Source organism: Dermochelys coriacea, chromosome 2, assembly GCF_009764565.3.
Source record: "Dermochelys coriacea isolate rDerCor1 chromosome 2, rDerCor1.pri.v4, whole genome shotgun sequence".
Lineage (NCBI taxonomy): Eukaryota > Metazoa > Chordata > Testudines > Dermochelyidae > Dermochelys > Dermochelys coriacea.
This window is the reverse complement of record NC_050069.1, coordinates 58,036,147-58,049,081: the sequence shown is the minus strand read 5'-3', so window position 1 is coordinate 58,049,081 and position 12,935 is coordinate 58,036,147. Positions and strand designations below refer to the sequence as shown.

The 12,935-nt window shown below is 41.9% G+C and overlaps 1 protein-coding gene across 1 annotated transcript in view; it reads right to left on the bottom strand.

Moving 5' to 3' along the window:
- Positions 1 to 12,935, bottom strand: part of STAU2 (staufen double-stranded RNA binding protein 2) — a 233,760-nt gene that overhangs the window by 150,419 nt on the left and 70,406 nt on the right. Inside the window, 1 exon segment of the mRNA XM_043507711.1 lies at positions 10,036 to 10,167. Within this exon segment, the coding sequence (XP_043363646.1) occupies positions 10,036 to 10,167 (132 nt within the window).

The window sequence follows — 12,935 nt, the reverse complement described above, 5'->3', positions numbered from 1 at the left end:
ATGGTGTGTGTTGTCTTTTATCATTTTCCTGGGTGAGTTCATCTACGAATGAAGTTGTTATTGGGGCATTTAGTGTACTGGATGAGATACACCATCTGTTGTGATAGGCATGTGTAGGACACATGGATCTTGAAAAGTGTGTTGTGGCGGGTGTTGATCACTGTAACAGTGGAGATATGTCTGCAGGTTTTGCATCTGTTATTCTGGTGGGGTCTGGTGCCACTTTGAGTTAGTGTGTCTTTGTCTGCGGGGAGCTTGCTTCTGATGATGAGCTTAGAGAGGTTGGGAGGTGGTTTGAAGGTCAGAAGCGGAGTGCAGGAAGATTTTATTCAGGATGGGGTCATCATCAAGTATGGGTTGTAGTTGTTTTAAGAAAACCATATAGGTTTCATCAAATATGTGCTAACTACTTATGCTAAACTATTTGATCTTGTATTTAGCTGTGACACTCTTAGTACCTTTCCCAGACCTGAAGAAGAACTCTGCGTAGCTTGAAAACTTGTTTCTCTCACCAACAGAAATTGGCCCAATAAAAGATATTAACTCACCTACCTTCTCTCTCTAACTTTTGATTAGTCAGATTTAAAACAAAATGCCATGAGACACAATCCTTCCACAAGTTCCCCAGGGCCAGTGGAGTGCATAAATGGCACCATCTAGCCTTCAATTTAAGAACTCACATGCTGGAATAGGCCAATCTAACCTATAATATCTGGCCAGTAGTCAAAACCAGATTTTGTGGAGGAAGCTGTAAAACTGTCAAAAGACAACTACTGTAATTTTTAATATTATGCTATAGAGGGATTAATTTACTCCTTGAAGTAAGAGCAGTGCTGAACCCTTATAATTTCCATCACAAGTCTCTAGTGTTAGTAGATAGACACACTGGCCTCCTCAAAATAGCTAACGTTGGATATCTAACAACTCACTCCTATTTTGAAAATATGATTAAACACATAACTTCAAAGATAAAGCATTCTTAGGGCTCTCACAATTGTAACCTTCCATATTTCTATGTGAATGTGGAGACACAAGTCCCAGCTTACCAATGAACTGTGTTCCATCTCACAATCAGATCAAAGATTGATAGTCTAGATTTCATAGAATCATAGAATCATAGACTATCAGGGTTGGAAGGGACCCCAGAAGGTCATCTAGTCCAACCCCCTGCTCAAAGCAGGACCAAGTCCCAGTTAAATCATCCTAGCCAGGGCTTTGTCAAGCCTGACCTTAAAAACCTCTAAGGAAGGAGATTCTACCACCTCCCTAGGTAACGCATTCCAGTGTTTCACCACCCTCTTAGTGAAAAAGTTTTTCCTAATATCCAATCTAAACCTCCCCCATTGCAACTTGAGACCATTACTCCTCGTTCTGTCATCTGCTACCATTGAGAACAGTCTAGAGCCATCCTCTTTGAAACCCCCTTTCAGGTAGTTGAAAGCAGCTATCAAATCCCCCCTCATTCTCTCTCTGCAGACTAAACAATCCCAGCTCCCTCAGCCTCTCCTCGTAAGTCATGTGCTCTAGACCCCTAATCATTTTTGTTGCCCTTCGCTGTACTCTTTCCAATTTATCCACATCCTTCTTGTAGTGTGGGGCCCAAAACTGGACACAGTACTCCAGATGAGGCCTCACCAGTGTCGAATAGAGGGGAACGATCACGTCCCTCGATCTGCTCGCTATGCCCCTACTTATACATCCCAAAATGCCATTGGCCTTCTTGGCAACAAGGGCACACTGCTGACTCATATCCAGCTTCTCGTCCACTGTCACCCCTAGGTCCTTTTCCAGAACTGCTGCCGAGCCATTCGGTCCCTAGTCTGTAGCGGTGCATTGGATTCTTCCATCCTAAGTGCAGGACCCTGCACTTATCCTTATTGAACCTCATTAGATTTCTTTTGGCCCAATCTTCCAATTTGTCTAGGTCCTTCTGTATCCTATCCCTCCCCTCCAGCGTATCTACCACTCCTCCCAGTTTAGTATCATCCGCAAATTTGCTGAGAGTGCAATCCACACCATCCTCCAGATCATTTATGAAGATATTGAACAAAACGGGCCCCAGGACCGACCCCTGGGGCACTCCACTTGACACCGGCTGCCAACTAGACATGGAGCCATTGATCACTACCCGTTGAGCCCGACAATCTAGCCAGCTTTCTACCCACCTTATAGTGCATTCATCCAGCCCATACTTCCTTAACTTGCTGAAAAGAATGCTGTGGGAGACCGTGTCAAAAGCTTTGCTAAAGTCAAGAAACAATACATCCACTGCTTTCCCTTCATCCACAAGAACCGAACCTGTGGATCAAATGAACCTCTTAAATTTCCACATGACTTTACATGGGCACAGTGGTCCCCACAGCAGTGCCACCTTTGGGCCATGATTAGGTCATGTAGTTTGTCTCTGGGAGGCAGGGATGACACAAGCAGGAGCCAGGGAGGAGATGGGGCCTTAGCCACTGAGCAAGCTAACTTCAGGCCAAGAAACCCTTCTGGTTGTGTTAGCTGGTCCTTCCCAATCCGATGCTCAAGAGAGCACTGAATCTGTAGTGTAGTCGGCCCCCAGGCAGAGTGCTAAAACAAGAGATTCCCTGCCCTGTCCTCACCTCACCCAACCCATCCCACACAGAGGAAACCAGAATTTAACTCTGGGCATGGGATCAGGGAGTTGCAATATTTCAATTTTAACCAGGTTTTCTTTCTGCCACTTCACTGCTTCCAGAGAGGTCCATTCACCGTAGGTGGCATTAATGTGAGACAACTGCACTGAAGATGACTTACTGATTCATGGAATTCTTGTCAAACTCCCTATTATAGTAAACTTAATAAACAGTAAAGAGAGGAGTGAAAGGGAAGATGGAAATGTTAGCATCTCTAGTTTCCATCCAGATTCTTGGCAGATTTTATGGTTGTGCTCCAGATTCATAGCAACCCCATTTCTGTTGTAACACAGAATACTAAACATAAACCTATCTAGAGATTTCAAATGGCCTATTAATTTAAACAGCCATCTGTTGCCTTCTTTTCAATGGGTGTATGCTACTCTTTGCTGCATGATGTGAATTGGAAACCAAACCACAGAAGTTCAAGTGTGAAAGGGGATGACCAGTCTGAAGGAAAGGCAGCTCTGCACTCGCATCCTCCCTTTCCTGGCTTCATTAATAGTCCCTATGCTGGAGCTTGGTGCCACATGGCTCAAGAGGTGTGACTGGGGGAGAGTAATCAGAACAGCTGCTCTACATGGCATGTTCCCCTTTCAGGAAAGCAGACCTTATGACGTAGTCTGCATTATAAGTTAGTGCTACCCTAAGCTGCAGTAACTCCCCCTTCAAGGCCCTAATAGAACATGGAGAGAGAAAGAGCAGGCAACAGGAGATGGAAGCCAGACAGTGACAGCACTGTAGCGCAAAGAGGGTTCTGCTAATGCTGCAGGGGAGGCAAGGAAACCCTAAAATTCTAGGGATAGGACTCTGTCATTGTCATAGTCAAATCTCAGCCTTTTGGAAAAATGTGTGACCCTGCCTTTTGGCTATTTCAGTCAATTGCCATCCCTGCCTCCCAGAGATAAACTGCATGACCTGGTCATGGCCCAAGCACTGCTGTGGGGACCACTGTGCCCATATAAAGCTATGTGGAAATTTAAGAGGTTCATTTGATCCACAGTGAGGAAAGCCAGACTATCAGTCCTGGAAGCAATATACTGTACCTTTGCAAAGCAGCAGTGATGGCTGCTTCTGAGAGTTGTGCTGGAGTGCCCTCCTGAGCCATTCTGCCTGTGTCTACTCTGCAAAAGCAATCCACTCTGCTTCCCTCCCAAAAGTGCAGATCACTGGCCTCCTCAGTAAAAATGCTGCAAGCACCATCCCTTCCTTATGGCTGAATCTGCACTAGAAAAATTGGGAGCCATAATTCCCCAGCAGCATAACACCACTGGTGTTGGTAGAGGCTGTAGTGTAGGCAGAAAGAGCTCAAGCATTTTTACCACCATATTGTCTAACCTACTCTGAGTAAGCTTGGATGACACGGTGGGAAGAAACTCCGGAGTTCTGTTTATATTACATCTTCCACTATTATCCCCACAGGTGAGGTACACTGAAGCATTGCCCTAAAGAACAAACATGTTCTCAGGCCCCTTTTTATCATACATATGGAGATGAAAAATCTTCAGAATGACTCCATCCCAAGAAAGGAAACATTGCTATGGTGCCTAAAAAGATTGTTCTAGAGAAAACAAACATTTGATATTGAGACAACTTTAGGATGTGTTATATTACAGATTCTCAACCTGGAAGCTTGCAATCAAGTCTAAGGAAGTCACAACCACCAGACTAGTCTTCAAGGATAATGAGAGAGGGGGTTCTGAAACTTTTTTTTCTGTTGTAATATGGGATTATGGTATGGAAAAAGTTGAGAACCACTGTACTCTATTATAAGAATGACTTGCTGCTGACAGAACACCGTTTCTTTAAGCAGCATGATGAGATTTTTTTCCCCAGACTGCTGGGCTTAATTTAGCTCTTAGGGCTTGTCTACACTACCACTTAAGTCGATGCAAGTTACGTTGCTCAGGGGTGTGAAAAAGCCACCTCTGAGTGATGCAAGTTACATTGATTTAAAGCGGTGCCTACACTGCACTATGTTGTTGAGGGGGAGTAAGTGCTCTCCTGTCGGCATACTGCATCTTCACCAGATGCGCTACAGCGGCACAGCTGCATCAATGCAATTGCATCAATATAGCATGGTAATGAAGACAAGCCCTTAGTTTCTTTACTAGCTCTGCAAAAGAGATGAGGCTATACCTGACGTGATATACTGCAAATGTCTGTCACGTTAGTAATAATGTTACTACTAAACTCCTGTCATGAAGAAAACAAGACTATACAAGTTATATTATGCAAGCTGTATTCCTTCTTTTTCTGTTTTTTGTTAGCTTCTTCCTAACTGACACAGGTTAGAGCCTAGACAAGCTTTCAAAAACAAATTCATCACACTGCTATCATAGGGCCTGACTGTACCTTATAGGCAGAGTGGGGTGCTGGGGGTAAGGTGGAGCTGAACTGCTAATGGGATCACTGGGAGACATTCTCAATGTCATCCAGAGCACCTGTACATGTAACATGCCTGCTGCTAAACCCCTTTATGTGTAGCTTCCCTACTGCCCCCCTTTCCCTTAGCATAGACCTGCTGCTTCCTTTGGGGCACCAGATGCCCTCAAGAGAGTAGAGAGGGAGCAAACCATGTGCCCCTGAACGCAGGGACTGTAAATCGACCACTGAACCTATATCTGAAGAACACACTTCAGTCCAGACATCTAAAATAGAAATTCACTATTCTGAGCACACAAGAGGAAACAATATCAAGTTACTGTTCATAATTAGGATTTTTATACACTGTTTAAAACTAGATCTTGGAAGACTGAAAATTAAATTGAGTGTGTTTCACAACCATAACGTTCTCCTAACGTAACTGTTTTCTATCAGAGCCCAGAGGAACCCCACCTCTGCGACCCATACATATATTTTTACCTTCCCTCCTGCCAAATAGGAAGTGAGACGGACCAAGCAATGCCGCTCCTTAACTAATTACAAAGGTGGTTGAGTGATGGGAGGCAGTTTCACCCTGGCACAGGCTGATCAAACTGCCCCGGTAGCAATAAAATACCTGCCTAGGAAAGGAGAGATAAGAACTAGGAAGTGAATCCAGTTCTCCCACATTGCAGTACAGAGCACTCCCATTAATTCTCATAAGCAGATATTTTCTTCTCCCTCTTACTGTGTGGGGACATAGGTAATGTGTTCTATTATCTTAAATACTCCCATTTTATAATATTTGTGATGTAAAAAGAATATGGTTTACATTTTCAGCTTGTATATAGTGTCATATTTCCTCATTATGTCCAGAAGAATAGAATATTGTATTTCTTATCTTTTTTCCCCTGGTAATCTCAAGATATCTGCCTATGCAGAGTACACAGTAAACCTGTTTTTCGAACAGAATGCATTAACCTGCAAGCAAAGAGCTAATAACTGTAGTATAGCAAAACAGCAGTGTCCATTTCTAGTTAAGATTGCATAATGGTTTCCATTCAAACCACCTTTTTTTCCCCACTTTTGCAAGCCTTCCAAAACTATCATCCTTTGGACTGAATTCCAGGCCTCATCTCTGCCTATTGGTGAATTCTTCTGAGAAAATTTGAGCAAATATAGGCCAGACAATTTACAAGATGATTTATTTATATTTCCCATTATTAAAAACATGCTTGACCTTTTATTTTATTTTTTTTTACAGTACTTCAGCCAAAATGGCAGGGAGTTAAACGCTGGAGTTGGCTGAGAAATACTCTTTATTGTGGAGAAGTTCAAGTGTTCTGGTGAAAAGTGGTTTTGATTTGAGTGAGTTATGAGCCTTTCAATACTGCATGCTGGGCATGCACAGTGAGGATTTTTGCTCAACTCTCAGTACTTAGCTAAGGAAGGCAGCATTGCACACATATGCATGTCTGGTTTAGCTATGTAATGAAAAGCGTACTAAAGGGGGAGGGGCGCTGAGCCTAGGGCACCGAGCCTAGGGCACCTCCTGTGCAAAGGAAAAGGAAAGCAAGAGGAAGGGACAACCAGCCACCAGCAGTCTTCATAGCCTTTTTAGACCAGGCCTGAGATGCTCTGGAAGGAGAAAGAGAAAGGTGAAGAGAAGAGGACTTAAAAAGAGAAAGTGGAAGAAGGTAAGTCCAAGATAGAGGAACAGAGAATACATGGCTAGAAGTAGGAATAAGAGAGTTGGTGAAGTCCAGGAGTCAGTTAAAGAACCAAAAAAGGAACAGAGCCTATAAGGTGAAACATACACTAAACAAAGAGGGGGGATTCATGGGAGGGACTATGGTAAGAAAAAAGAACCAAATTCACCAAAGGAAGGAGGAAGAATGGGAGAAAATCCCATTGTCCCGTCTTTTCAACTTGGAAATAAAATTACCTCATTGAAAGGGTCCCTTTAAATAATGACTTTCCATACTATATATAATTGTAAAAAGGAAGAATATTTGTAGAATCATTTAAATGCAAGAGTACTTCTTTCCAGATTTTTACTTCTGAGAGACAGTATCAATGCACGACTCCTTAAAGTAGCAGAAAAAAAATCTTTTTGTTGTGGCCCTACACATCTCCATAGGAGATTCTACTTATAACCATCAAAACCTCTGAATCCTTTCTTTTGAGAAAATTGTTATCTTTATAAAACGATACTCTTAATATTAAACATATTCCTCTGAATGAAAGTCACACTCCATATAAAAACCTTAAAGATTAAATTCTGAAACACTACCACCTAATTTGCACCTGTGGAAATGGGCAGATGTGCAAACCAGTACCAGAGCATGCAATTACCCACTGCATGTGCACAATTACATGTTTGCAGGTAAATTTTTTGAAATTATAGTATAAATTATCGCATCAGAAAATTTGGTCAGATAGGAACAAAAAGCATTTTTTAAAGAAAATTAGTGAAATAAATTGTTTAACAGCAGGGAGCTCTGAACTCAGTTCGTAGCAGATAATAATCTGGCCCCAGTAAAACAAATCCTATTCTCCAACTTTTCATGACAACTAAAATCCTGGTCTGGACAAGTGAAACATAAGTTATTGTTCACTGGGTAGGCTTTTGAACTGCAATTAAAATAACTAGGTGGATTAAATGACTTGGTGGCGCACGACATGAGGCTAAAAATGAGTATTAGTCTCATGCCTCAGTTTATTTACTATAAACACACTGACCAACAGAAAATATAGATTATCTTTCTGGTCATCCAAAGATTTAGGTAAATTCTTCCTTTAGTTCTGCACAGGTGTTGAACACTATATCCTGCACATCAGGAAGAGAGCACAAGTTAATTATGTGTGCACCCAGCTCAAAGTGCTGTATGGGGCACAACAGCTCTTCTCTGGTCTGTACAAGAACATTGAGGGTTTGTTTACCCTGGGGACTTCTGCACCAGCATAGGTACAGTAATGCAAGTCACAATGATGCAAACCATTTTTACAATGCTATAACAAGCCTACATTGTGGGTTTGTACTGTTGCAGCTACTTCAGAATAAAATACCTCCAATGTAGACAAGCCATGGCAAGAGGCAGAGTTTTAGAAGCAGCTTTGGGTCACACTTGCCTTTGTCAACGAGCCCAGGACTAAATGTAGATCAGAAGAGCTAAGCAGCATGTCACTGAGACAGGAATTTACAACATGCATTCAACACAATTTCCTTTTAAGAAATAACCTGCAGTTTGAGAACATAGGGGCGGCCATATTGGATCAGACCAAAGGTCCATCTAGCCCAGGGGTTCTCAAACTTGGTTCGCGGCTTATTCAGGGTAAGCCCCTGGCGGGCCATGAGATGCTTTGTTTACCTTAGTGTCCGCAGGTACAGCTGCTCACAGTGGCCGCGGTTTGCCGTTCATGGCCAATGGAAGCTGCGGTAAGTGGCGCAGGCCGGGCCACCGCTTCCCGCAGCCCCCATTGGCCAGGAACGGTGAACTGCAGCCACTGGGAGCTGCGCACGGCCGTACCTGTGGATGCTCAGGTAAGCAAAGAATCTTACAGCCCGCCAGGGGCTTTTCCTGAACAAGCCAAGTTTGGGAACCCCTGATCTAGCCCAATATCTTGTCTTCCAACAGTGGCCAATGCCAGGTGCACCAGAGGGAATCAACAGAACAGATAATCATCAAGTGATCAATCCCCTGTTGCCCATTCCCAGCTACTGGCAAACAGAGGCTAGGGACACCATCCCTGCCCAACCTGGCTAATAGCCATTGATGGACTTATCCTCCATGAATTTATCTAGTTCTTTTTTTGAACCCTATTATAGTCTTGGCCTGCACAACATTCTCTGGCAAGGAGTTCCACAGGTTAACTACACTGTGTGAAAAAATACTTCCTTTTGTTTGTTTTAAACCTGCCACCTATTAATTTCATTTGGTGACCCCTTGTTCGTGTGTTATGAGGAGTAAATAACACTTCCTTATTTATTTTCTCCACACCAGTCCTGATTTTATAGATCTCTATCATATCCCCCCTTAGTCATTTCTCTTCCAAGCTGAAAAGTCCCAGTCTTATTAATTGCTCCTCACAGGGCAGCCATGCCATACCCCTAATCATTTTTGTTGCCTTTTTCTGAACTTTTTCCAATTACAATACATCTTTTTTGAGATGGGAAGACCACAACTGCACGCAGTATTCAAGATGTGGGCGTACCACGGATTTATATAGAGGCAATATGATATTCTGCATCTTATTATCTATCCCTTTTTTTTTTTTTTTTTAATAATTCCCAACATTCTGTTAGCTTTTTTGACTGCCACTGCACAGTGACTGGATGTTTTCAGAGAACTAGCCACAATGACTCCAAGATCTCTTTCTTGCATGGCTCTTTCTTGCTCCAAACAAAATTGGCATAACCATACTTTGTCCAATAATTAGGTTGCCTTGGAGCAAAAAAAAAAAAATCCTAGCATGCTTTTAGTTCATGTTGAAATGTAAGTTGGCATAAATAGTTACTTGCCTTGAGTATATGCTGAGATAACCTCAAGAATGTGACACACCATTATAAGTACACTATTTGATTCAACCCTGCTGCTCACCCTAACTATTAGATGGTTCTGTAATGTAGCTTCTGTTTGGAGTAAATGAGCCAAAAAATCAAAACTATTTCATACATGAAAGTTAATGATCTATACAAGACATGGAATCCCGAAGAGGAAGAAATATCCTAACAGGGACACACAAAGGGAGTAAAGGAAAGAGGAGCATTTTGGGAATATGAAATTCATGCACACGTACATACATATGCTGTCCTCAATTATACTTGCAGAGGAAGGGGTTGCAGTTACCATCCAATGAAGTTACGTAGCTGCAACTAAAGGAAGAATATGACCACTGACCAGCCAAACAACTAAATTGGCTTTAATGAGGCTGCACCGGTTCCTGCAAAGTGATGAGTTGCAAGAGCACAACATCTTATGGAACTGGATTTTGGGACACCTTTTCTCACCTTTTCTGGCTGATCTTGAAGAGGGGTGGAGGCTTTATAACCAAGCTGTAGCAACATCGCTTCTGCTGCATTTCTTTTAGCTATTTTCTTGTTGGGGCCTGTTCCAGTAGTAACTTCACTGCCTATTTTGACCTTTTAAAATGAAACAAAAATATTGATCACAATCACTGATAAATTTGTGGCAGTCTAATATCACACTGCAACAATCTTGTTGATCTATAGTCAGTTGCATCAGGTGCACAGGTGCAACCAAAAAAAAAAAAAAAAAGAAGCTGAGGAGGGTTATTGGACTAATTTCTTTACCAAAATCTGAGGGGAGGGGACAAGCAGCTGGTTCCATAGATGAGCTCACTTCCATTCTTTCTGAAAGCCTCTCGTCCCAGAAACACCATGGCCATCACTCAATCACTCATACCATAAAAGAGTGAGTGTCTGTACATGACTGTGCCTGTGAATTTTATGTGTACTGCACTGTGTTTCCCCCCACCCAGCTGTGTCCGCATACCCCAGGATTGTGCCCCTCTGTGTCTTCCCTTGTGCTCTGTGTCCCCCTGGTTCTATTCTCTGCATACCTTGATGTCCCTGTCCCCAGCTCTTGCTCTCTCCTGTCTCCCCCTAGGAGAAAGAAGTAATATAGCTTCTGAGTTTTCTCCTCCCCTGCAGGATGTACTGGCTGCAGCAAACCTCCAGAAGCTAATCAGCACTATTAGGAGCCAGAGCAAAGTGGAAACTATGGGCATCTCATAAGAATGACCATACTGTGTCAGACCAGTGGCCCATCTAGCCCAGTATCCTGTTGTTCAACAGTGGCCAGTGCCAAGTGCTTCAGAGAGAATGAACAGAACAGGCAATCATCGAATGATCCATCCAGTTATCCATTCCCAGCTTCTGGCAGTCAGATGCTAGGGACACTCAGAGCATGGGGCTGCATCCCTGATCATCTTGGCTAATAGTCATTGATGGACCTATCCTCCATGAACGTATGTGTAATGCTTCAGTGTAAACACTACTTATGTTGATGGGAGGTTCTCCTGTCAGCATAGGTAATCCCCCTCCCTGGGAGGTGGTAGCTAGGTCTATAGAAGAACTCCTCTGTTGACCTAGCAATGTCAATATCAGTGGTTGGGTTGGCATAGTTATGTCTCTCCAGGGTGTGAATTTTTCTCACCCCTGAGAGACTTACATAGCTATGTAATGTAAGTTTCCAGTGAGAACGGCTTGGTCCAGGGGAAATTAAATGGACATTAACAGAAAGAGCACTGCATGTTTTGGGGGAAGAGGGAGAACGCCTTTCATCTTTATCCTCCCCAGCTATAGGACAAACAATATTGGAGTGGAAATCACGGGGCCGGGGGAGAGAGGGGGATTTGGGCAGGGCATGAGCCCTCTTCTTCCCTTCAACAGTTATGCCTGTGCCCTTAGATGATCTTCCATCAACACATTTTCTGAGAAGCTTGAGGTCTCATTGGAAATGCGGTCTGTACAACACAAAGGATTTCCTGCCAACCAAAAGCTCCACATAGGAAAGACAGTTAAAACTCAAAAATAAAAATGACATATTTAAACACTACAGATGTCTACAAGAGAATATAATGCTGTAATTTAGTCTTGGGCTCTGCTGCCATTCCATAACGCTGTAAGCTGCCATGCTCCTAGTTTATGACCTACTGTCCATCAAATGTCCTCTATTCATTCTCAGGTCATTCATAATTCTTCAATACCTATATTTTATTTGGTACATTCAGTCATTTTATTTGCCAGATTCTGTTTCAAAAATGGTGTCTAGTTGCAAAACTATATACAACAGTTAGGAAGTAATCTACTTCATAAAACAATCCAAACAAAAATTTCACAGGTCAAATGTCTCAAATCTTACTGTTTAAATTCTAAAATATCAGCTTTTGAAGAAGAAATAAAAAAATCTTGTTAATTAAAGTCAACATGTTTTCCGTGTACTCATTTATCAAATAAATCTTTTTTTACGAAAATGTTTAAATATCCTGTTTTGATTTTAAATATCTACTGTACATACAGAAACAAGCAAATGCTCTAAATATCCTCTGCAAACTAAAGAAGGTATAAGTAAGCAAAAACGCCCAAAATTATGGAAAACAGATATCTGGAGCTTGAAGCAATAGTTAACTTTGCAGACAGGATTAGAAAATAACCAAATTGTAATGAGCTTGTATGTAATAAAATTGAAGAACCTTAATGAGGCGAGACAAAAATGATAATTTATCGCATAGTGCACAATAAATCAATGTGTTGCTATTTCTCAGACCTGTAAAACTGGTTTGGCTATTATTATAACCTCTATCAAGGATTAAAGGTCTGACTACAAAGAGCGAGCTTTCCTAAATTAACTTTGGGAACAGAACACCAACTAATGTCATCAGAGGTTTTCTTCTGTTTATGCAACGGTCAGGACAAGTAATTGGATCCATTTCATCACATCTAAACTTGCTCTTTGTGTGACAGATAAAAATGAACATATTATCTCTGGATATTTTACTTCCACATTCAATTAAATCAAATGAAAACATTGTTTAAGTAGTTTATACAAAAGACTTTTTACTTAGATAAGTTTTTTGCATGCACTAATGAATCCAGTGGGACGTCTGGTGGGAGAAAAAAAGCAATATCGTTTTAGTGTGAAAGCATTATAAAGCAAGGCCAAAAGTCCCTGTTTAGGCTACATGTTTATTGAACACCCATAAAAAGGCAGCTGGGCCTACAGAAGATACTTTAAACTCCCCCTTTCACAAGAGTCTTCTTAGGCAGGGAATCACACCGGTTTAGGTGTAAAGTTTTTTTCACCCCTTCAAAAGCCAAATATTTCACTAGTAAAGTACTGAGGTTGCCTACAAAGGCAAATCCAAATTCAGGTGACAATGTCTCAA